The sequence below is a fragment of the Labeo rohita genome, chromosome 24, assembly GCF_022985175.1.
Source record: "Labeo rohita strain BAU-BD-2019 chromosome 24, IGBB_LRoh.1.0, whole genome shotgun sequence".
Taxonomy (NCBI): Eukaryota; Metazoa; Chordata; class Actinopteri; order Cypriniformes; family Cyprinidae; genus Labeo; species Labeo rohita.
The window spans coordinates 28,285,804-28,312,517 of record NC_066892.1 but is presented as its reverse complement, the minus strand read 5'-3'; the positions used below and the strand labels follow the sequence as shown (position 1 = coordinate 28,312,517).

The following is a 26,714-nucleotide window of genomic DNA, read 5'->3' as shown; positions in this document are numbered from 1 at the left end:
CAGAACGAGAGCCTGGAACGCAGGACGCGCCTCTTATCTCTGTGAGTGTTGCCGTATTATAACGTGCAGCTGTTGCATGAAGTTGCGCTCTGTTTCACATGACTTCCATTACTGCTAATCAGCGCACACTTCGCTTATCTGCCATTTTCTGTTCCTCCCTTTCTAATCCACCTCTTAAAAAAGAATCCCTTCATTAGCCAAGTGCTAAATCTAAACCCATAGTGTAAACGCATAGTTGGATCCCTGTTAAAGCTTGCTTATAATCCACAGTCTGTACATGTGTTTGTTGATTAATCCAAGTTGCATTATGACTGGTGGAGGGACGGCGTTCCAGTAACTCCTTACATTACTAATGAGCGTGCATCTCTGCCGGGTTCCTCTGGAGGACAGGGGTCATTTCACACCAGCTTGACCCTGCTTGACCGACGGCATGAGATTATGAGTGGAATGCACATCAAAGCGCAGCCGTCCGTGCGGAGATTTCCCAGGGAAAGCGTCAAAGCTCCGGCAGGAACCAGTCGGTGGATTCCTCGTAAAGCCGGTGTTTTCATCTGAAGTTCGCTCAATATAGACAGCGACATTGACGATGCTTAAGGCAGAGAGAAATAGTGGAAGCTGATTGGCTGAATTGATTAACTGTCATTATGGCCACGTAGTGTGGAGTAGTGAATGTCAACCTTTCTATCGACCCTTGGACTTCTTCTACTGTCTTGGGAAAGAGAAAGGAAAAGAACGGTGGACGAATCTGGGATTCTGATGCAAGGCCCCCCTCCGCTCTGCGGTGTGCGCTGGGCTTTGTCATTGCTTGAGGGGGGACTAATTCTGTAATTGTACATATCCTGGTTACACTGTTCCCAAAGCCAATAAAAACAAGCCCCATGCATGTAGGTTAGACCACACAGACTGTAGACATTTCCCAATAATTCTAGTTCAAAATACCCACACAACACAATCTTATAATTATACAAATTGAATGGTAATAAAATTCAAGTATATATATATATATATTATTATTATTGTACCAATAAGACTTTATAGGTTTATAGACTAGTACGATGGCATTTTAGTGCCATGTTAAAAAATAAAAAAATCTAAAACTTAAGACATAATGCTTCAAGAATAATGTTGAAATGTTTTGAGAATAATATTATAACTTTAATACTGCAATTGCTACTAATTAATTTTCATACTTTTGACTTTATTCTCAACACTTCAACTTTATTCTCGTAATTTTGAAGTCAAAATGTTTCGAGAAAAAAATGTAAACATTTCGAGGATAAAGTCAAAATATTTCGACAATAGTCAAAATTATAAGAATTAAGTCAAAATGTTTTGAGAATAATTTTGACTTTATTGTCGAAATATTTTGACTTTATTCTCGAAACACTTTGACTTTATTCTCGTAATTTGTACTATGAATATAAAGTCAAAATGTTTTGAGAGTAAAGTTGAAACAACCAGAATCAAGTTGAAATTATGAGAATAAAATAAAAAAATGTTGAGAATAAAGTTGAAATATTTCGACAATAACGTCAAAATTATGAGAATAAATGTTTCGCGAATAATTCTGACTTTGTCAAAATATTTCGACTTTATTCTTGAAACATTTCAACTTTATTCTCGAAACACTTTGACTTTATTCTCGTAAATTTGACTTTATGAGAATAAAGTCGAAATGTTCTGAGAATGAAGTCAAAATAACAACAATAAAGCCAAATTATGAAAATAAAGTCTAAATATTTTGAGAATAAAGTTTATATATTTTGAGAATAAAATTGAAATTACGAGTAAAGTCGAAATATTTTGACAATAAAGTCAAAATTATTCTTGAAACATTTTGACTTTATTGTCATAATCTCAACTTTATTCTCTAAATATTTAAATTTGATTCTTGAAATATTTTGACATTAATCTCATAATATTTCGACTTTATTCTCATTAAATTTTGACTTTATTTTCAAATTATTAATCTCATAATCTTAGATTATTATTATTATTTTTTTTTTTTATGTGGCACTAAAATGCTGTTTTAGACTATACCTCTAAATTAATTTTTTGTTGTTGTTGTTGTTGTTTTTTGGACTTCTAATTCTTTTCTTATCCCATTTGAATTATAATGTTATCCCACAAACAATATTTTTGGCTTAGTCATTTTTCTCCCAAATAATTTAATTAAAAAGTTGTTTTATGTTATTAAAAAGTATTTTTCTTATGATTTTTTTTTGCTTGGCAGGAAAAACAGAAGGCTGTGTATAGAGACTGGGCTTCAATGTCAGCCTTCATGATTTCTTTTGTGGCCAACAGACCACCTTAGCAGGACTTTGGCAACACCCTTGCATTGTGAAGGTGACTTTTTAGCTGCTACATTTTCATCAAAAACATAAAAATGCAATTTTTCCTTCCGTGCTGTAAATAAATGTACTGAAATATTGAGCGAAACTTTATCAGCTGCGCCTGCAGTCCCCCACCCCTGTCAGTTAAGTATGTAAAGCTCTAATGCGGGATTTTTTTCTTCTCATGTCTGTTGGCTGGATGCTTTGCATGAACTGAAGGAGATTAAGAAGATACCAATGCCTGCAAGAAGAAACGCTGATATCAAACTCAGCCCGCAGGCAACATTCTAAGCTTTATTGACATTTATGACAAATATGCAAAGGGGAGGGGAAGAAAAAAGAGAGAAAGTGAAGAAAGAAGATAAAACAGATGAGGGACTGGGCCGATATCCATCTAAAAATAAAGGGGGGCCCTATAGACTGCAGTTGCCAAGATAAACTTCCCTCAACAAACAGGTTCTCGGGCTGATCTTTATTAGGCTTAGGAGGGGCATGTGAGCATGAAGACAGACGTTGTTGCTGTTCTGAAGGCTTAGAGCGAAGACAGAGCCAACCACATGACAATGGGATGACTTCAGCAGAGAAATGCCACTGAGGTCATAGAGAGTTTGAGAGACGTGGAAATAAGACTGCACGCATATTTGGGTTATGGCTGATTTATAAGCATGGATTTAATAAAGTATTACTTTTCACTGCTTTGCTGTAGACGTTCCAGCAACGTATGTAGTCGTATTTGAGATTTATTACTTGAATGTAAGGAGTACTTTTACAAAATGTAATTAGGAAGTATTGCAATGGCATCATAATATTAAAGGAGAAGCTCACTTCCAGAACAAAACTTTACAGATAGTTTACTCACCCCCTTGTCATCCAAGATGTTCATGTCTTTCTTTCTCCAGTCGTAAAGAAATTTTTTTTTTTTTGTTTAGGAAAACATTTTTTAGTATTTCTCTCCATATAGTGGACACGAGTTTGAACTTCCAAAATGTAGTTTCAATGCAGCTTGAAAGGGCTCTAAACGATCCCAGCCGACAAAGAAGGGTCTTGTCTAGCATAACGATGAGTCGTTTTCTAAAAAAATAAATTACTATTTATATACATTTTAACCTCAAATGCTCGTCTTGTCTCGCTCTGCGTGAACTCTGTGTATTCCGTCCTTCAAAATTGTCCTACATTGCTGTTTCTTTTTTTTATAAAGGGCGTTTGATCTTCTTTGCGTGTTCACTTTGTAAACACTGGGTACTTCTGCAGCGATGTAGGAGGATTTTAAAGTTGGAGGAGAAAATGAGAGTTCTTTTTGACATACCCTAACTGTCTTGAACCAGAATACACAGAGTTCATGCAGAACTAGACAACGAGCATTTGAGGTTAAAAAGTATATAAATCATCAATTTGTTTAGAATATGACAGATCGTTTTGCTTCCTTTGAAGCTGCATTTCAAAGGCATTTTGGAAGTTCAAACTCGCAGGCACCATAGAAATCCACTATATGGAGAGAAATCCTGAAATGTTTTCCTCAATAAACAATTTCTTAGTGACTAAAGAAAGAAAGACATGAACATCTTGGATGACAAAGGGGTGAGTACATTATCTGTACATTTTTGTTCTGGAAGCGAACTTCTCCTTGTACTAAAAGGTCAATGTCCTGCAAGTTCTGTAAAATTATACAAATATGAATGCATCAAGGGTTTCAGTGCTTTAGGCAAATATTGTCCATTTAGTGTTACTCTGAGAGACCATGTGTGGTTAACAGAGAAATCAGAATCTGTGATGTCTCTATGTGGCTTCTCTTACCGCGGTAAGGAGTTGTATTGCCTCTGGGCTTGTGTGAAAGAGTCTCTGTCCTCTCTCTGTTTCTGCATTTGGTCCTCTACAGAAACAGAGTGCCGCCCCGTCGGTGTATAAGAACCCGTGTTGGGCTGAAATATGAAAATACATATTCCTGTTACACACAAATAATATAACAACAGTATAATGCATTTTACAATGTGTGTTCGACAGAAGTCATTCAGGTAGAGTAACATGTTTCCATGTATGTTACACTATATGTTTGCACTGACCGAGTTCAAAATTTAACAAGCGCAGCATAATTTTACGATTCACGGTCATGTGGGGGTATTATAATTGTTGAGGGGCACTTGATCACTACCGATTCTTCCTACAGCGCAAGGTGCGCTAATGAGAAACGTGACTACCACACCCGAACGCAATTAGCCTCGAGTGCACTTGTGCTACAAACAGCTGACTATGCAAAAATGACAAATGCTGCATTAATGTGGTGGGGCGAACGTTTAAGCGATTCATAAGATGGGAAAACAGAAGAATTAAACATTACGGCTACGGTTTAACTGCAAACTGGAGAATAAGGCAATTTTATCCATGTCTGATGAAGGCTGGGCAAAATCCCCACTGAGATGCATTTTAATAGCTAAAGGCCTGGTAAATTTCTTGGCTTGCAACGTATTAAGCTGAAAACAGAGAAAAGGAAATGCTTTTATTGCGGGCTAGAAGCAACAATGAAGTAATTATTCACAGTGAGATGTTTTAATGAGATTTGGACTGAGAGGAAACTGCAGCAACAAAAATCAGGTGTGTGTGTGTGTGTGTGTGTGTGTGTCTTCCTTCTGATATGGTGCTATTCACATACACACTGTAGATAAATGCGGCTGTCAGTCCTTGTCTGTACACACATACAAACAATGGCAGTTATCTAAAAAAATTAATTAAATCATATATACACCAGTAGCAAAACACAATAAGCTTACAAAGTACTAATTTAATCGCACTTTAATTTATTGCTGTTCTACTCTGCATGTAGAGACCGATCATCTAAAGTTCATCTGCAATCCTTATAAAAACATGAAAGCATGACATTTTCATGAGATCTCCAGACAGCACATGCCACTTTCACCCATTAATCACATGGAAATTATCATTTCCCCCCTCTTTTTCAGACACTGAACAAATACAACAATACGAAGCCCACCTGAACAAACACAAAAAAGTGGCCTGATAGAGAGACAGACATAATTATGAAAAATAGACCACATCAATTCCGAGCAAGAAAGCGTGAAACAGCTGGACGGCGAGGAGGGCTCGCCGGTCCCAGACTTCCAAATCACGTATAATCGTTACGATTACTGCACGGTGTGACCCGTAGCCTTTAATATCAAAGACGGGCCGGGCCTGCGGTGCACGGCGGGGTCAGAGCACACACATGCTCCGTGTGCAACAATGTTTACTGCACTATAGGCTCAACCACTTCCAGAAACCTGCTCCGACATATGGAGTTAATTTTAGAGCTGATGCACTTGACTGGGTGAGTGCTAGAAAAAAAAGATAAAGCCGGAGGAAAAAAAGGAAGGGAAAATGAGAACATCATTCTGCAAAGAAAATGTATCAATTATCAAGTTATGACAACACTGAGCTCTCTGTGTCTCAAAGTAAAACAGAGGATTGGAAAATACACAGAAAATGTGAAAGTGACAACAGATATAGACGACACATGATTCCTCTCAACTCTTAGAAACTTCACTTTTCTGCTTGAGTGCTTGTACAGCAAGGAAGGTTTATCTATAGTATTTAAACTCAGAACCTCCTAACAAGGCCCTGGTAATGACAACATAGCAACATGTCAATAGGACACCCAATGCATATCAATGCACTACAAATACGCTCTAAAAATCACCTACCAACACCTTAGAAACCATCTGAAAACACTCTGATAACTACTTAGCAACACATTAGAAACCACCTAGAACACCCTAACAATGGCAAAGCAATGTGTTAAAAGCACTTAGGAAATCCTAATACCTACCTAGTAACCACCTAGGACACCCTAACAGCAAAGCAATGCACTAAAACAGTAATCACCTAGCAACACTTTAGCAACAGTCCAAAACACCATAACAAAAGCATAACACCCAATTAACCGCCTAAAAGCTCCTTAGAAAACTCCCAGAATAGCCTAGCAACTTCTTATCAATGCACCTAATCACCAAGAACACCCTAATAATGACCTAGCAACACCTTAGAAACCAACTCAATCCACATAAACTGCATTTAACATACTAAACACCCAGAACATCCCAACAACCACCTAGCAACACCTTAGCAACAGTCCAAAACACCATAACAACAGCATAACACCCAAATAACCCCCTAACAACTCCTTAGAAAACTCCTAGAAGACCATATCAATACACTTAATCACCAAGAACATCATAATAATGACCTGGCAACATCTTAGAAACCAATTCAACCCACAGAAACGGCATTTAACATACTAAACATTCAGAACAACCCAACAACCTACACCTTAGCAACAGTCCAAAACACCATAAGATCAGCATAGCAACCACCTCAAAACTTTATTAAAAAAAAAAAAAACAGCATGAACAACACAGAAGAACACCTTCATAACTACATAAAAACACCCTAGCAACCATCTGAAATACTTTAACAACACCATAGCAACACACTAACATCCAGAAATCCTAATAACCACTTAGAAAATCCCTTAGAAACCTCCCAAAAGAGCCTGGTAACTTCACAGTAACACACTAAAACAGAACACCCTAATAACCACCTAACAACACCTTAGAAAACTCCTAGAAGAGCCTAGCAACTTCTTATTAATACATTTAAACACCAAGAACATCCTAATAATCGCCTAGCCACACTTTAATAATATCTCAGAAGACACTCGGAATACCACAATAACTACCTAGAAACACAATGGATATCTTCACAGAAGACAACATAAACTGCATAGCAACACACTAAAACAGCCAGAACACCATAATAACCACCTAGCAACACCTTAGAAACCCAACCAACATAAACTGCATTTAACATATTAAACACCCAGAACGCCCTAATAACCACCTAGCAACACCTTAGAAACCCAACCAACATAAACTGCATTTAACATATTAAACACCCAGAACGCCCTAATAACCACCTAGCAACACCTTAGAAATTAACTTAACCCACATAAACTGCATCTAAAATGCTAAACTCCCAGAACGCCCTAATAACCACCTAGCAACACCTTAGAAACCAAACCAACCCACATAAACTGCATTTACCATACTGAACACACTAATAACCACCTAGAAACACCTTAGAAATGAACCCAACCCACATAAACTGCATTTAACATACTAAACACCCAGAACGCCCTAATGACCACCTAGCAACACCTTAGAAACGAACTCAAACCACATAAACTTGCATTTAACATACTAAACACCCAAAATACCTTAGAAACCTCCCAGAAGACCATATTTGGTTTTTACAGAGGGTGTTTGATATATGTTATTAAGCTGACAGTTTGTTTACCACCTGTTTAAAAAACACTATAAATTAACCTGATATTTCAATATTAAAAGGTTTTTTTGTGTAATAAAATGGCTCTTGCAAACACTCAGACCACAAACATGAATGTGCGTTACACTGGGATCCGAGTTCAGCTCAGTATTCAGAACAGATATAGTCCCCACATCCCCTGTAGGTAATCTCAGTTTTATCATCTACTTCTAAATCTAGTGAACGTGGAGGGATATACAACAGTAGGAAGGCAATCAACGTATATTTCACAGGAGGGACACTAATCTTGAGCTGCAGTGGATTTATCTACCCACTGTAGGCTCATTATCATGTTGTTCACTTCTTTTCGCCTACATACAGCCATTGTTGGCTTACAGTGTTTTCCTGCAGCGGTGATTTGGCAGCGGAGATAACCTCATCCCACCATTGGCCACAGTGGGTCGACTATATGAGGACGAGAGTCTTCTGATTCCACTCTGTGAAAATCACGCCTAGTTTCCTGTGCAGTATATAATCAAAGAAAACATGCTGGCTCCTCTGAATCCTGAAATCAATGGCATTCTTTCCAGTCATGAAGGCTGCCTGAATGCTTACCAGCACCGAGGTCCTTGTAACAGAGGAGAAAACCACGTAAATAGGGGCCTAATGAAAGCATTTGTGCACGTGTTTGTGATCCAGGCACCAGCATAAAACTTCCGTCCCTTGTGTGGCCTCCGATCGTCTTAACAAAAGATTGATTTTTATTGGCTGAGACAGGGTGGCAAGCCTCTGGAAGGAACATGCTCTTTATGACAAACATCTGGAAAAGCCCCTTTGAAAGTCACAGCGAAAAACACTGGGCGTGATATACAAGGGAGGCATAACAAGACACGTCTAATTGTCTATTTAGCGGTGGAGGTCTGTGACAGGTTCTGGCCACAGGGCGATTATCAGCGATCTGGGTTGGCAGCTCGTCGTCGCACATAAAAACCTGATGACGGGTTTCTTTCAGTCCTCGGGGGGATCGCGAACGCTGAGAACACACCTTAATCACTGTCCTAATGCGTGCCTCGTGCTGTCAGAACTCACGCTGGGTTTGAAGGATTATCTGGGGTGTACTTACCCATTTTTCTTCATAAAGAAATGAGAGGCGTTTGATGTAAAGTTGGGAGTTTTGCCACAGAGCTACATATTTAAAAGGCAATCAATCATTGTTTCATGCCACTTTGATTTTCTGTTGCACTTGAGGGACACTTCTGAATGGTGTAATATACGGTATTTATAATCAAAGCTATAAATAACAACCGGCAGGCTTTGAAATGCTAAAGAAACCTCCAAAACATGCTGAATACCTGTAGCTAGGTAATCACTAATGGCAATTAGATAAGTGCTTTTCATAGCCTTTTTATAACACTTAATGTAACTACTGTGCAAAATGCAATACTGTAGTACAGTTATGAACCACTACGGAAGTCCATCGCACTTTTGAATACTGTTATATTTTGATTACAATATCAAAGGCCCATGTCTAAAACTCACGGTATCTCGACATAACAATGTATGCATCTGTGTAATGGTAATAACACCAATAAGTTACCATGTCCAAAACACACAATGGTGCTTTTATAAAAATGTCCCATTACTTATCTGACGCTTTCGCTGTGACATCGCATCACCCCCCAAAAATTCTAGATGCTCTCAGAGGAGCTTTGTTTTGACAGTTTTATAACGTCATTATATCAAACTTATGGCAGCAGGATCAACAAGACTGTTATGGCTACAAACGCCTCCCTAGCGCTCTCTTACCCTGCTTTACCATCATTCTCTCAAGCTGCTGCTGCGACTGACGGCTGTATATTTCTACAAGTCAACAGGACCACAGCGCTCGTGGGCCCTCTCAGACTCTAAATCAATGTCAATCTTGTTTGTATTCGCCTTGATGGAGTGTGTGTGATTCTAATGCAATCCAGGGATAAAACACCTGGACCACCATTCTTTGGGATGTAAAAACTTAGCATAGCTGTAACCACCCTAGTCATTGAAGGAGACTTGAATACTTGGTTACATTCTTTACACACACTTCCAGTGCTATAATTGCAATTTATTAGTTGTGTCAATAGCATAGTGGCCCACAGACCAACATGCCATCCAATACACAAAACCTCAGCCAGAGCATTTTAGCACGGTTTTTCCCACCTTTTCAAAACTGGAGGGAGTTTTCCCACAGAAAGAAACTACTACCAGCATGTGCCTGTATTTTAACATCCCCTTGACACAACTTGGGTATGGCAACGGTGCCGACCACATGTAGAAAAAAGTCATGCTTGACATCTAAACTGCAGACTTCAGGAAATTCGCCCTGAAAGACTCAAAGGCATTCCCTGGGTCCCACCTAACATGTTTTGTTATTTGAAACCAGTCCTGTTCAAACTGAGAAGCAGACCCGTCAGACGTTAATACAGTAGACTTGAGACACTCGAGGGAGGGAGCGTGTTCTATTACGGGAAATGTCTCTAGTCTTTAAACAATGTAAACTATCACAAGCAATTAGGTGGCTTCTAGCTTGACTCCTCTGGTTCAGCACTGTGCAAACAACAGAGCTTTTACTTCCTGTACTAGCAGCCCAGACAATGTGACACCATTAGGTATCAAGAGGGGTTTTGATTCATTCATACTGCAAACAGACTAGCTAAGGCTATGTCAAATACAAGCTAGTGCATGTCTCTGAAGTCCAAGTATATAAGCTGTTGCTTAGGAGACCAAGTGAAACACTCACTTGAGATTTACCTACTGGCATAACTAGGCAAAAAATTAACCGGCATTAAGTATCTTTATTTTTTAAATATCTTTTATTAGCAGTGATTAAAAACATGTACACCTACACAGATCCAACTTATTTTTAGAGACATGGGGACTGGCACTTTTGACTTGAGCCTGTAAACAACCACCTTGCAACACCTAAGCAACCGTATAGCAGACCCCCCATCACACCTTCAACATTATGCAAAACACCCTAGCAACCACTCAGAATACACTACCAACCACCATGAACACCCTAGCAACCACTCAGAATATCCTTGCAATCCCAGAGTTCAGTGGTTCCATCCCAGCATTCACCAAGCACATTCTAGCAACCACGTAACAACATTGTATCAACCTACCTATAAACCACCTACCAATATCCTAGCAACCGCTCAAAATACCCCACCAATCACCAAGAACAACCTAGCAACCACTCAGAATACACTACCAACCACCAAGAAAAACCTATCAACAACCTTCCGATTAACAACTACCAATGTCCTAGCAACCACTCAGCATACCCTAACAACCATGAACACCCTAGCAACAACTCAAAATACCCTACCAACCACCAAGAACACCCTAGCAACAACCTAGCAACCACTCAGAATACACTACCAGCCACAAAGAAAAAACTAACAACCTACCGATTAAACACCTACCAATATCCTAGCAACCACTCAGAATACATTACCAACCACAAATAACACCCTAACAACAACCTACTTGGCAAAAACCTAGCAACCTTTCAGAATACCCTCACCAACCACCAAGAAAAACTTAACAACCTACTTATTATACACCTACCGATATCCTAGCAACCACCATAAACACCCCAGCAACAACGTACCTAGCAACCACTCACAATACCCTAACAACCATGAACACCCTAGCAACAACCTACCTAGCAACAACTCAGAATACACTACCAACCATGAAGTACTATCAAAATAGCCTAACCATGAACCATCAAAATACCCTAACTACCATGAACACCATAGCAACAACCTACCTAGCAACAACTCAGAACACCCTACCAACCACCAATAAAAACCTAGCAAAAACCTATAAAAACCCATTACATCCCTAGAATAACTCAGAACACCCAAGCAACCTACCTAGCAACCACCCAGAATACCCTAACCATCACCTAGTATCATTCTAGCAACCACTCAGAATACCCTACCAACCTCCAGCAGCAGCAACAACCTATCAAACACCCACTATATCCTTACAGAACACCCAAGCAACAACATACCTAGCAACCACCCATAATACCCTAGCAACCCCAGAACACTGTAGCAAACACCAAGTACAATGTTGCATCCTAGCGTTCACCAAGAACATTCAATCAACGCTTGATAGCAACACCCTGGCAACAACCCACAAGACCCCAGCAGTGTGTCGGTGACTTTTGCGTGGACAAGCACAATGCACATTTCAGAAAGTTCTAGGTTTTTGTAGTGGCACATAAATTACATGCCTCACCTTTAAACGAGTGCATTTTCATTATGCATCCATCATTAATCTTAGTGTCTGAGATGCTGATTTTTTTTTTCTTCTTCTGCTCTCTGCACTGATCTGAGTGAAACAGAACATTAATGCACTAATTGAGTTTAACACATTCTAATCTCTGTAGAGCTATTCAAGACCTGGGAGGAAAATGGAGGCCAAATGTGTGTCAGAGAAGACAGGGTCAGAGAGCTGACCTCTAATTTAGGAAATGGTTCTATTCCTCGAGGTAATTAGCCTGTCATCTTTTAAAATCCCCCTCCATACTCTTAGCAGGAAGTCACAGGACAGACCGCCATGTCTGGCTCAGGCCATTACAGCGTAAAGATACACAGCTATTTGAACTCTGAACCCTTGCAACTTCTTTCCCAGCCTCTTGAGCAGTGTATATTATTTTAACTTGCTGATAAAGATAAAATAACGGCTAGCCTCTAACCTCGGATAATAAAACGAAGCACTGACTTTCAAGGACACAATGTTAAAACACATTCACCTCTGTGTAGACCTAACAAATACAAGCAAGGTTGGGGGCAAATAAACTATGAGATGCATTTGTGAAACTGACAACAAATGCACTTTTTCCCTTAATATTAATCACTCTACCTCACAGAATAAACACCATTCATGCCTTATCTGAGTTCCCTGACAATATCTCATTATAATACATGTTGCCCTTTGCCCTGAACACCTAACACCAGGCTGACTTAAAAGCTGCGTCTCATTTGGAAGAGTCTGCATTTGTCGGCCACGTACGTCATCGACCAAAAGTAACCATTACATTCCAGATTACAGTATTTTCCGCTTGACAAGGAATAACAGTTTTTGAAATTAGTCACCTTCAGAGTTGCGGCTGACAAATGCAACCTCTGTACCCTTTGAAATCAGACACAGCTAGAGTTTTACTTTTGCGGAGGTGCATGTTGGGAAGCTTTAAGGATCAGGGTAAGGGTACACATGCTAAGCCGAGGTTTATCCAGAGGTCTTGTACACTCACCCACTGTTGTTGCTGAAAGCTGTAGGATCGACGGCGGTCATCGGGTTCCTCCTCCTGCTTGGCCTGCTGGAACTCTTGCCGTAGCCGCTGTATCCGGTCATGGTTGCTCGGCGTCAGTCGGTTGCTATTGGGGAGAGAGGAAAAAAAAACAATCACATATATCCTCATTTATGGTATCACCAGTGGTCCCGACATCAACCTTACCAGATGAATAAAACACACACAAGATGGTACAGTACAGCACAAATCCTTATAAGAATACAGCTTGTTTCCCGAATCAATAGCATGAGCACCATTTGAGTCCATGTGCCCCTATCCATTTTGCTAAATTACACGTACGGATACAGCCCATTACTTTTTCCACATTTGGCTTGCGTGTGCCGGCATCTCGAGAACATGAAACGGACCGAACGTTTCCCTGAAGGACTCCCCAGTGAACCATGGCCAATGATACATGTCCCTCTTACGACAGAGAGTCAAAGGCCCACATCTCAGCCCCGCGGCCCCTTAGAGAACTCAGAGAGACTCATTTGCATTCCTTTCATTAAGAGCTGGGGAAAGTGACCGTCAATAGGAATCAATATGCCTCGTCCCGCTAATCAAGCCCCGCTTTTTATCTACTCCACCACACGGGCTGCTGGTGACAAACCCCTCATTATGATACAACATCCTGTCTGATAATACGGCTCATTTATACAAAGAGCGAGCGAAGGAGAACTAAGGAAGGAAATCCTCAAAAAAGAGGTGAAAAAAAACTCATTGAGAGCACAAAGAGGTAAAACATTAAGCTTGCAAAAATATGGAGCACCAAGAAGAAAAAAAGAAGTACAGCATACGGCTCAGCAATTCAGCATACGGATGAATTACGGAGATGTCATCTCTGTGGGGAGCTGATACAGGTGGCTAAGCCTCCATTGACGCTGATAGCTTACTTAAGATGAGATGTCTAGTCTAAATGTGCTCATAATTGTAGATTGCAAGCAGGAACAGCCCACTAACTGAAATGGCCACTTCGACACATTGCCAATCACCCTTCATTAAAACCGCCGCTAAATGGCCTACCATAAAAACCAAATGGAGCCGAATGAGAATCGTATCAGTGGTGATGACTGAACATCCTTGTTCTGTTGTTGCATGCAGCCATTAGAATCAATTGTATTAGCTTTACTTCATTTAACGTCCCATTCCTATATTCATATGTGGTGGTGGAAGAGTTCGAAGGCCATCAAATGCATTTGCAAGGCGGAGAAAATGGAAGTGTTGTAAATTAAGCGAATCATTGAGCCGTATGCCGTGTGCATCTGGCGTTGCAAATACAGGCAGGTAATCTACTCGCTTTTTCAAGGACCAAATCTTATATGTGTCCAATAAAATAGTCTACTCACCATTACCAAGTTTAATAATCCACTAAAACAGGCACAGGAAAGCATTTCAAATTCGTTTTTAAAAGCAAGATGCTATCAATATGAGAGTTTTGGGCTAAAAGCAAGATTTTTTTTTTTTTTTTTAAATGCCATTTGATAACTTATCATAAAATGTGCAAAGTGTATCATCTTCATCCACTGACATTTACTGACATTTTAGCAAAAGTAGAAACTTAAAAAAAAGCTGTTCTCAAAGAAACGTCAAGCGGATTAAATGAAGCTAAGGATGATAAAGTTGGAGGTAAGTGAATGTGAAACATTAAATTTGTGCTGTGTTGTATATTTCAAGTGCGTAAAGAGATGAAAATGTAAACATTTGTCACAGACAAAGTTTGTAGACTTGACTACTCTCAGCTGCATCTTCCTCACAAAGCAGTCAAAGCCTGAGAAAAATAAACAAATCACTCGGCCATTACCGCACATCTGTGAGGGGAAATTAATTTGGCCATTAGCTCCTGTAAACGTGTGATTACACATTAGCATCGGGTGGCAATGCGCCTGGTGTCTATGCTTGCGGCAAGAGGAACGCTAACAAGCTTTGAGCAGTGCAGAGGATACTGGCACACAAAGCATTGGTAGAAAGAACAATAAACAGGATATCCACAAATGAATATGCTCTGGTCTTATTCATGACAATGTTTTTCATTAGGAAACCTAATTCTGATGTAAACGATCTGCAGTAGCATACAACAGGCATGGCTAACATCAAAGAGTTGGCCATATGATTGGATTACAGCTTGTTTTTCAGCAGATTTGGACTCCAGTCATGACACCAAACCATCACTCTACACTTCTATTAAAGCCTGTGTTGTATGTATTCCCTTCTTTATCCATTAGGAGATGAACAGGGAAGGTACCATTAGCTTAATCCTCCTGCCTAGGAACAGCCTTCCTGTGAATCCTCTAGCTCCAAAACAAACAGCAGAGATTTGGTCATAAATGCCTAAGCGAGACCCTGGAAAGGTTACAGCGACCATAAGCTGAGTCACTCAGTTCGGTAACCAGCTGAGGCTTGTGATCGACCCAGTAAACAAACCAAATGACCAACCTCCACTGACGTTCCATTGTGGTTAAAGAGGTCAATTTAGAAAATGAAAAGTGAACTTTTACGAGCACAGATGTGTACAAGACTTCTATGAGTCATATGGACACCAGGAAGATTGGCAAACAATTAAAACATGGAAATGTTGTAGTGGAACTACAACCATACGCTAAACCAGATCAAGGCGAACTGGAGAACTTGAACAATTTGAGCAGACCAAATAAGCAGCAGTTCAATCACAGTTGGTCTCTTTGGATGATCCGGAATGAAATCCCTGCAAAAGTGGCACTGAAAAATTAGCAGTTGGAATTGCAAAAAAGGCACCTGTGTGCGTTAAGTGCTGACGGACGCCCATCTCATTTACTCTCCCTATTCAATCCTCCCTTACAAAAGAAGACAAATCTTTCTATCTGTTTGGTGGAGTCCATGAACACTCCAACACCATGGCACATGATTAGTCTTGACATCAGGTGTCGCGTGGGTTATAAATGCCTCCAGGCATGCATCAACGTCAGCAACGGGGCCCGGCTAAACAAGACCTCACAAAGACCGGCAGCAATTTGCGTCAATAAAGCGGCGACAATTAGAACAAATGCACCCGTAAGCCAAACAATGGAGGTGGGTGAGGAGGCGGTGGAGTATGAGGGGAGGATGATGAGGGATCGCTTTCCCCAGCCTCTTGTTTATGCATCAGATTAAAGGTCAGGCGGTATGCAACTTGAAGCCGGCTTAAAGGACGGGCCCATGTTGTTTGAGAGATAGCGCACAGTCAAGCCTCTCCTCCTAGAGACGTCTTCATGTTTATTTTCGTCTCTCCTCCCTAAAGAGAGATTCAAGGGGGAAACGGTCTTGACAGTAAAGCAATTAAAGGCAGAGCAAGATAAAATATCCATATGCCATAGCATTTAACAAGCCAGCAGTTTCATTCTCCCAATACAATGAGACTCATTCAATATCTGTCTGTGTGTTCTCTGACTGAAAGGTCAGTTTGCGATTGTCCGCAGCCCGCTCGCTCGGCCTTTCCCCCTCCTTTTCTTGCTCGTTGTATTCATTTCTTGTCTACGCATACCCTTTCCCGCTCGCGACTCTTTCTCAATATGCTGAATAACACCTTTTGCCTGTTTACTTTACGGCCCCAGAAAGCAATTTCTCTGAAGACAGAAGGTTATTGTAGCAGATTAAACTCTCCGAATCGAGTGTGATGCATGGGTAGCACTGACATCAGAGGCGTCTGACTAAACAGGGCTCCTCACCTGTTCTTGCTCAGAGAAAACTTGATGTGGCAGTACCGAGATTATGCCTAGTTAAAACCATAACGGAAGGAAGGAAGAAAAGAAACCAAAGAGGCAAAACCCCACTGGGAGACATGAAGTGAAGCGATCCAAGCTATTACCATGTGCTTTATGGATACAGTGCTTGTAGACTAGCAGAGTCATCTGGTCTAGAAGTAGAATGTGGAATGCTATTAGAATGGGAGAGATGAATGAATTCAATATTAAGTCTGATGTTGTAAATCTTTCGCTTATAAACTCTGCCGAGAAGCACCTGGGACACTGACGTATGTTCTTTGTGTTTCTCTTATCTTTGGGTTATCCTGCACTTCTTTACTGGAAAATCCACTTTTGACATGGTTTTGTAGGATTACAAATTTAAGAATCTGTTGAAAATATGCTGATCCTATGTTCTGACATAGCATCACAATAAAAGCTAAGGTAAAGTACATTGTATTTAACATTTAAGGTAAATATGAGGTTATCAGACAAATGATTCTCTCAAGCAAAGTTTGTAGCAAGATGTCCCTGCCAGTTCCTGTTCTCTTATTGTAAGTCAAATGAGCCAAATTACTGAGATGTTCACCTTTTGTTTGCAATGGCTCTCAGTGCCTCTGCCCCAGTCTTTGAGTAGTTATGATGATTGGATTAGGACTGGTGTAAATATGGCACTTGGCTATACCTGAATACTTCATTTGCATGCTTCGTTTGGGATCATGACCCAGGTGCTTTGTCTACATTTCAGGGGACTGCCCCCTAAATGTATATAAACTACAATGTATCACTGCCTTAGTCAGACTTTTGATGACTGCAGAGCTACGCAGTGCGTTCTCAATAAAGAATTCTGCTGAAGATACCCAAGAGTTTCCAACAGTTTGTTCATGTTTTTTGCTGCTCAGTATTTGGTCCAAGCTAGTCTAAATAGGGCAAGTGGACTACCAACTGGTTTTGACCTAGAAGACCACCTTGGTCAACCTGATTTCTAACTGGACCAAGCTGGTCATCTATAATCATTGACTGGTTTATAAGGCTGATCAAATGGACCACCAGCTAGTAGTACTGGTTTGAACCTGATGGAGCATCTTGATGAATCTAAACCACCTTTAACCATCAATTAACCAGTTACCACATTTCAAACGCATATCTGGTCTTGTTGCCCATGGTGTATTTGATGTAAACTTGTGGTCTTGCAGACTTGAGATGGCTGTTGCATGTCTGTAAAGTCTGCGAGAATAATGTCTCATTTGACATTTTAGGTTGGATAACAGTGCCTTAGGCCTTAGGGTGGCATTTGGGACAGGGTCTACAAGTCAGCATCTGGATTTAAAGATGCTGCAGCCATTCTACTCTTTTCAAACAGTGATAAATTCAACTTTACATATTTTCAACAAAACAGAGAGAGAGAGAGAGAGAGAGAGAGAGAGAGAGAGAGATAGGAATACGCATTGGTGATTCCGAGTCTCTGCTGAATACCCAATTCCTTTTATCAGATTGATATTCTGTCAGACTATCTGGTTTCTTTCCATGTCCTCCAAATCTTCATAGGAGATATGGGAGATGAAAAGAAGGGTTTGCTGGTGCCCTCAGTCATATTGCATCAACTCAAAGCTTAAGTCATATTAATTCTATACCCCTGCGGACTCAATTCCCATCAAAGACTGTCATATCTATCGTTTCCCTTCATAGATCTGTACAGACGGCATGGACAGATTAAATCAGAATTACTGCTGGTCATTTTCAGGGATAAAACGAAAGTTCGCTTTTTATCATTCATCTATACAGGAAATCAATGCACATCAGACAATCTGCAATAAAAGACAACAGAGCCCAGTCGGACTCAACAGCGGACTTTTAATGCGAACGCAACTTTCTTTGGTCCGCTGAGTTTGAAGTTGTTTTATTCTCCTCACATTTGTGTTAATTCAATCTCTCTCGTCATCATTCATTCTTCAAGTTTTTCTTTCTTCATCATTGCCTGCTTTCCTTTGTCTCATTTATCTCTTTTATTTTCCCCCAGCTCTTCCTTTTCCTCTTGATCGCTTATCCTTTATATCTGCTGCTTGCTTTTATTTTATTGCACCGTGAGGCCTGGCAGTGAATCAAAGTTTGACCGGTTCATGTTCTCGTACTGAATGAGTGACAGGTGCAGATTTGACAAAGGGGCGATAATGCTGCAGGCTTAGGGGTCTCTGACTTCACCCACGTTCCCCCTGACTGATGTACGGCTGTGCCCCTGACAACCCCACGTCCTCTGCCAAGTGCCCCGCTCCCAGAGGGGCGCCGGTACCTAATAAGCAGCCCTGCTGCGGATGAGAGGCGTGCTTTTGTTCCTGTCTCCCCGTTCCCGTTTCACTCTGCAGCCTCCAGTGCTCCTTTCAGAGATACAAACAGCGTGACAAAGAAGCGGGCTGCCCGATTAGAGAGGCTGGGGATTCGTGTATGTATCGCGAAGGGGCCCTTAAGTGCGCGGCGGGGGTCCTGATGAGTTCGCCTGGACCCCCGTTGGGAAGTCAGAGGTGGAGCCCCGGGTTACTTCCTGTATGTGAGCACCTGCACACACACCTTCCCTGGCTAGATGTGAAGGGCTTCTGTGAGGAATAAAGAGGAGATGATAAAGCACGATGAGGCGGCAAAGAAATCTTTTATTTCCCAACGTTCCTTACATATAGAGCCAAGGATGTCCAAAACTACCATAAGTGTAAGACACTGACTGAAACAACACATTTGGTTTCGCTGTTCTCGCCGACATGCCCTCTCAGTCTTTATTCAGTTTCAGGGTGAGAGTAAATCTTGCACCTGTTCCTCAGTGTGAGAAAGTTCTTTAGTCTGGCTAACATTCAAACGCAAATCACACAGGCAGAGCAGACAATGGCAACTGCTGAGAGTAAAACTTCACCGGGTCTTGTGTCTTAACACATATTTTGCATAGTAACACTTAACCTGCTGCTGATTTTTTTTAAACCTGGTAATTGCACTTGAAAAAACACAATCCTGGAGTGTTGTGCATGATTACTACTGTTGGTGTTTTCTTATTGGTCCAAGTCAAAGGTGCCCACTATGATATTCTGGCTTCGTTCCCACCCGCAATGCAAGTCTATGGGCATGAAAACCAGATGTGAAAATCACATCTTGTCTGTAGCACTAATGGGATGAAAAACATTTGATGTTACATGGGGTTAGGAATTGGTTCAACTATATGAGCAAAACGAATACATTTTCTCAGGTTGCACTTGATTCTTTTGGTTGTATGTCAGCACAACAAAGAAAGAAAGAATTCTTCAAAACAACCTCACTTTTAAATTTTTTAGAAGTTGCCGAACCACAACACTCACTAGAAACTTACAAAGGCTCAACATCTGAAACAAACATTATGTGCCACACAAATGTGAAGAAATGGCCAGACAGAAAGAGGAACTTAAAACAACTGACAACAGAAAAGTAACATACTACTCAGTCCACTAGCATCACAACACATTTCCATCTGCCTAAACTGGCAATCCAACTAGTGCAATGAAGCCTTGTGCCTTGTCCAAATACCCACACTTGCGGTCTTTGCACTTGACCACTTGACTACTTACATGATGTATTTCCTGTATTTGGCCCAAGTGAGGATGAAGACCACAAGTGTGTGTCAGACTTTTCATTACCTGATAGGACACACTTATGCTGCCTCCCATTGTGCCTACTTATACTACGCCCTTAAAGTATGTATTCTTTTGAGTGTGTAGTAGAAGAGTAGGCAAGCTTTGGGACATGCATCACACAACTGCGTCTTTATCATGTCACAGTAAACTGTCCTGTCAATCATCTTGTCACAGTTAACATCCTCCATATTTAGTTTAATTTAACTTCCTACCGTTTGGAGAGAAAAGAAGTAGCATGTTGATCTGCCAGTCGCGGTTCTTTCATGCCGAAAACTGCTCATATTTTCTGCATAATGATGCATTTAAAAGTTAACAACCAAACGGATGTTTATAAAACTTCACATTGCTGTTGCAGATGACGTATAACACAGATAACATTAAATAAATATTCTTTTACCAGGTTAAAGGTTGATTATTAATAACTCAAACCATTTTTTCTAAACATCTTTACCTAACCGCCGGCCGTGCACATCCGCCATGTAGTTTTTTCAACACGTTTTATTCGTGTTTATAGTTCTGGACCGAATCCTTTACCTTAGCCATTAGAGTGTGCACGGATCCAAACTTCAAAAATCGACCTGAAATAGTATACCATCCGGGGGCTTCTGGCATACTCTTTTCAGCATACTGTGCTTTGGGACACACTTATTGTAATCTCACATACTATTTAGGATAGATAGTATGAAATTGGGATGCAGGGTTATACTGTTTGCATTTTAAAATCAACTTCTGTTCAGTAGTCCCTATAAACAGAGGACTCAATTTAATTTGTGGTGCTTCTAATTAAGTGATAAAAGGCAGTTGCAAATACTGTACAAAATAAATATCACCACTACTCATCTTTGCACTAATAAAGTGTGCAACACTTTGTGTTTCTACTAAATCAGATGTAACATCTAAGTATTATATTAATATTTAACTTACAGTGGAAAGATTTCCGACACCTCGCGAGATCTTGGCAAAAAAAGTCTCACGATTTATTTACATGATTTACCTGATCATGTCTCCACACCAGAACAGCTGTCAGTAATTAGTAGTGATGATTACAAAAGCTGTCTCGTTGGTGTAGATGGCAGATCATCCCCTGGCCGATTTGATTGCGATTACTTCCTGTAATGGCTGTTGGCCACACCCACCATGTCATGCCAACTCTGAACCAACAAACATGTAATATTAGTAATTCCCAACTCGCTATACTGTCTCACGAGGAACACTCTAAAACTTGACAGTCGGCCAAAATATCGGAGAAGCACCACTTTAATCTGAAGATGTTCCGGTAAACAGAGGTATTTGTCTACAGCAACACCAGACCTTTATCAATTATTAAATCCAATCCATCATACTCCTGCGGGAGCTTGGTGATCCTACACATTTATGGCCAGTCAAACCAAAACTACAAGCTCCTTCATAGACAATAAGCTCATAAACATATGAATATGAAACAAGCATAATTTTTTTTAACTAGACTGATTTTAACTTTACGAACAGATATCTTCATAAATATTTGATTGCTGTGACTTTCAGGAATCCATCGCTTCAGGTCCTTTAAAACAACCCCAAACCTCGACCAAAATGAAGTTCATCCGAACTCTATAGAAGTTTGCATGTTATAATTTAGTTCTGGGAAGTGAGCATTAGAGCAGAGGTTTGACTGGCAGCTGCAGACTCCATAAAAAGAAAGATGAACTTTGAAGTTAAGGCCGTTAATCCAGTATCATTGATTGGTTGGTGCTTCGAATCTGAGAGAGAGGCAGAGAGCTTGGCTAGGCTGTTCAATGTATTCAGGGCCTGATATACGTGTCTAAGACCTCACAACCCTTCAGTCTGCCTTCACCGAGGTCTCAATATGCCACTCCAGTTCATTCATCTCAGTCACTGCTGCAGGTGGGGTGGGACACGACTAATGATACAGAGACCGTTAATGAATGCATATTTCGATTGACTTTGAAGGACACATCCTACAATGAATTTAAAATGCCATTTGTCACTGTAATTAAATGGTTAAAGGATTAGTTCACTTCCAGAATAAAAATTACCTGATAATTTACTTACCACCATGTGATGCAAGATGTTCATGTCTTTCTGTCATTCCAGACTGTCAGTCCTGGAAAACGTTCCAGGATTTTTCTCCATATTGTGGACTTCAGTTGGTTGAAGGTCCAAATTGCAGCTTTAATGCAGCTTCAAAGGGCTCTACATGATCTCAGAAGAGAAATAAGGGTCTTATCTAGTGAAACGATTGGTTATTTTCTTAAAACAATACAAATGTATATACTTTTTAAACCACAAAAGCTCATTTCGCACCAGCCCGACCTCACACATTACATAGTCACGTTGGAAAGATCACATGTGACGTAGGTGGAAGTACAGACCCAGTGTTTACAAAGAGAATGTGCAAAGACAGTCAAAAGCCTGTTAAAACAACGATGTTGGACGATTATGAAGTTGGAGGAGAAAATAAGATGGAGTTTTTACACAAAGAAAGAACTAACTGTGCGTGACCTTTCCGACATGATTGCGTATGAGCATTTGCGGTTAAAAAGTGTAAAATTTGTAAGTATTTTTAGAAAATATCCAATCGTTTCACTAGATAAGACTCTTATTCCTTGGCTGGGTTTGTGTAGAGCCCTTTGAAGCTGCATTAAAGGGTTACTCCACCCCAAAATGAAAATTTTGTCATTAATCACTTAACCCCATGTCTTTCCAAAGCCGTAAAAGCTTAGTTCTTCTTCAGAACACAATTTAAGATATTTTGTTCAATATTTTGCTCACATTTTAAAATATTTTGGATGAAAACTGGGAGGATTTTGACTGTCCCATTGACTGCCAGGTAAATACCACTGTCAAGACCCAGAAAAGTATGAAAGGCATCATCAAAATAGTCCATCTGCCATCAGTGGTTCAATCTGAATTTTAGGGAGCAAACAGAATACTATATTCTCGTAGCTTTGTAAAATGATGGTTGAACCACTGATGGCAGATGGACTATTTTGATGATGCCTTTCATACTTTTCTGGGTCTTGACAGTGGTATTTACCTGGCAGTCAATGGGACAGTTTCAAACCTCCCGGTTTTCATCCAAAATATCTTAAATTGTGTTCCGAAGACAAACGCTTTTATGGGTTTGGAATGACATGGGGGTAAGTGATTAAGGACAAAATTTTCATTTTGGGGTGGAGTAACCCTTTAAAACTGCACTTTGGGTCTTCAACCCGCTGGCTCCTATTGAAGTCAACTATCTGGAGAAAAATCCTGGAATGTTTTCCTCAAACAACCTTTGTTTCTGTTTCTTTGCGACTGAAGACAGAAAGACATGAACATCTTAGATCACATGGGGGTGATATTTCAATATACAATATCATGGGTGTTTTTTCTTTTAATTCAGGAGGATCTCAGTGGTTTCAGTTCTCAATAACAAGTGGATAAGTACTGCAAATCTTGATGGAGTCAGACTTTATCAATAAACTCTGCCAGCATGTTGTGACCAGTCCATTTAGACTCCCAAGTGCATCTGAACAGAGCGGTTAGGAGCCGATTCGTAGCAGGAGCAAAACAAGCACCTTAGAAGGAGAATGTAATGCATTCGTTTTCAAAGCCACTGTGGTGAAGAATCTGTTGAGGATTCTGCACCTTCTTGAATTTAAACGTTAGAGCGAAGGAGCGAAATGGTGTAGTGATTCACAACAGGGCTTTTTCATTTCGAGAGCCATGTGACCATCCCAATACCTTTTACAGCTGCTCAGATTCCTCTCACAACTGCAACCGATGACAACAGCAGCAAGACTCCAGAGTCTCAAAGAGGCGACATGGTCAGTTAAACCACTGCAGACTCCAGCTGTTTCTCTCCGGCTCATCAAAATTCCATCGGCCACTAACTGAGGAGTCACATTTGAGGAGTGACATTTGGAAATTCAGCCTACACGAACAAGGAGAGCGATTGTTCTAGTGTATGAACTAATTTATGTTCTTTTTTTCCCAAAAACACTAGCATACATCACCAATTTCAAAGTGGTAGTATTTCACTAGCATTGAAAACTCAAAACAACCTTTTCGCTTTAGATTTACGCCCATCTGACATCAGTTGAGCAGCGGCGGGTGCAGATGGGAGGTCATATTTCATCCCGGCCGACACGTACCATAATCAGGCCGCAGTTGGCAATTAGGTTGCACTTAATGCAAATGGATCGACTAGAAAATCAGCATGTGAATGGGCACTAGCCATCCGCTAGCGCTAGCTTATTACACACACCGTTGACCTCACTCTCAAAAGCCCCTCTCCAGATGAGCTAACAGACGCCAGGGCACCAACCCTTCGCGGGGAGGTGGAGATCGGGTTTCAGAGGTGGGCAACCCGGGGCCCTCGCCGACATTGTGCGGCGGAGTATTATTTGACATCTGTTGTACGAGTTAGCTGCGTGATTGAATCTGCGAAAGGGATTATCTGGCCAATCTATTGTCAGTCATTCCTGAACCATGATTCCTGGCGGTTTACGTTTCATGGCTTCTTCAGAATATGCAGAACAGATTAAAATAGGCAAGAAGTTCGTGCTTTAGGGTTCGTTCAGAAAAACGGGAGAATGACACGCTCACACTGGCATTGAATTGCAGCGGCTAAAGCTTTTGAGATGTCAATGGTCGTGTATACCAGCATGTGCGAGTAAATTATTCACATTTTTTCATCACTTTTCCTCATCTTTTGCAATTTTACCACCTTTCCCAAGTGCCTCGTCCTCATTAATAAATTAAGAAAAAAAGATGCCAAGCCAGAGACATTTACTCTATGCCACTTCATGCCAATAACAATATTGATGCAAGGAACAATAAGGCAGAATTAAAGAGTTTGATAGTTGGTCTTAAATGCAGAATCTTTACAGGAAATTTACTAAAAATGTATTATTTTTTATTTATTTGTATTAGGGCTGTCAAACGATTAATCGTGATTAATCGCATACAAAAATAAAAGTTTGAGTTAATTTTTGAAAATATTTTTATTTATAAATAATATAAATGATATATAAACAATAAAAAAAAAAAAAATACATACATATACTTGGAAAATTTTCCTAAATATATACATGAATGTGTTTGACAGCCCTAATTCGTATATATATTTTTGTCAACAAAACAAATCTGAATGAATGAACGAATGAATGAATGAATGAATAATAAAATAAAATAAAATAAAATAACAAAAAATAAAAACTCACTTCAGTCAGAATAAAATGGACAAAATCAAATTAGTATAACATAATGAAATATCGACTAAATGTACATATATATATATATATTTTTTTTTTTTTTTTTTTTAATTAATTTATTTTTTTTAATTGGCAACCAAAATAAATATAAGGACAGAAAATATACATATATGCACCATGAGGATAATTAAATTATTGTAATCAGAACTGCTGATAATAAAATAAAATAAAATAAAAACTTAAGGGTATAATGGACAGAACAAGAACAAAATAATTATGATGAGAAATTACTGACTAAATGTAAAGAAAATTTTGTAAAAAAAAAAAAAAAAAAATTAACTGAAAATAAAAATAATTTATAGTTTCCAAAGCAACATTTCTTATTGTCATTTATGTAAACTTGATAAGTAAACTAAACTAAAATAAAATAATATTTCAATGACACTAAAATACCACTAGTGCACAGGACCATAGAAAAGTATGTGAATGTGTTTTGTGTCTGTGTGTCCAACCCAGTTATCCACAACTATTGAATGAGAGCCTTGAGCCCCTTATGGGACCCCGCACTAGGGGTCATGGGTCATGACCTTCAGTAATGGCCATGCCACTGATGAACAAAAAAAGCTCTGACACGGGCCATCATTTCAATTAAGTTTTCAATGTTGTGTAATAATCAATGCAAGGTCAGTAGGTTGGCATACGCAGACAGATGGCACATAAAACACGCAGAAGCTTCTTTTCTCAAAGCTAAACAAAATCAATTCCTCCTCACAATAATTCTTTTTATGGACATCCAATCCACATTCCTAAATCCAGTGGCTGCTCTCCCAAGCAAAGTCGATCAGCAACAGGAAGCGATTGGGTTTTGATTGGTCACTTCATGGGCGTATGACGTCTGGCGGCATATGAAGCACCGGCGGGATGATAAAGATGGATGATTGAAGCGAAGAGAGGGGACAGAGAGAAAATGAGAGACGCAGACATCATATTGACAAGAAATCCGCTGGGCTATACATATGTTAATAAGCTCACCCTAAATGACCCCGCTATTCGAATCACAATTATCCGCTGACTGTGGCATAGTGCAAGTCCTGTCATTCTAATGATCTATGGTTGCAAAAGGCTCTCAGTCTTAATGAAGACACATTATAGGTTCAAACTAAGAGGTCTTTTGAGAACACAAC

General features: G+C 39.9%; 1 protein-coding gene across 2 annotated transcripts in view; it reads right to left on the bottom strand.

Moving 5' to 3' along the window:
• Positions 1 to 26,714, bottom strand: part of pard3aa (par-3 family cell polarity regulator alpha, a) — a 588,383-nt gene that overhangs the window by 9,811 nt on the left and 551,858 nt on the right. For both annotated transcript variants that reach the window (XM_051097809.1, XM_051097810.1), the window contains 2 exons: positions 12,952 to 13,075; positions 4,128 to 4,252 (listed from right to left, as the gene is read on the bottom strand). In XM_051097809.1, coding sequence (XP_050953766.1) covers positions 4,128 to 4,252; positions 12,952 to 13,075 — 249 coding nt within the window. The remainder of the gene's footprint in view (positions 1 to 4,127; positions 4,253 to 12,951; positions 13,076 to 26,714) is intronic.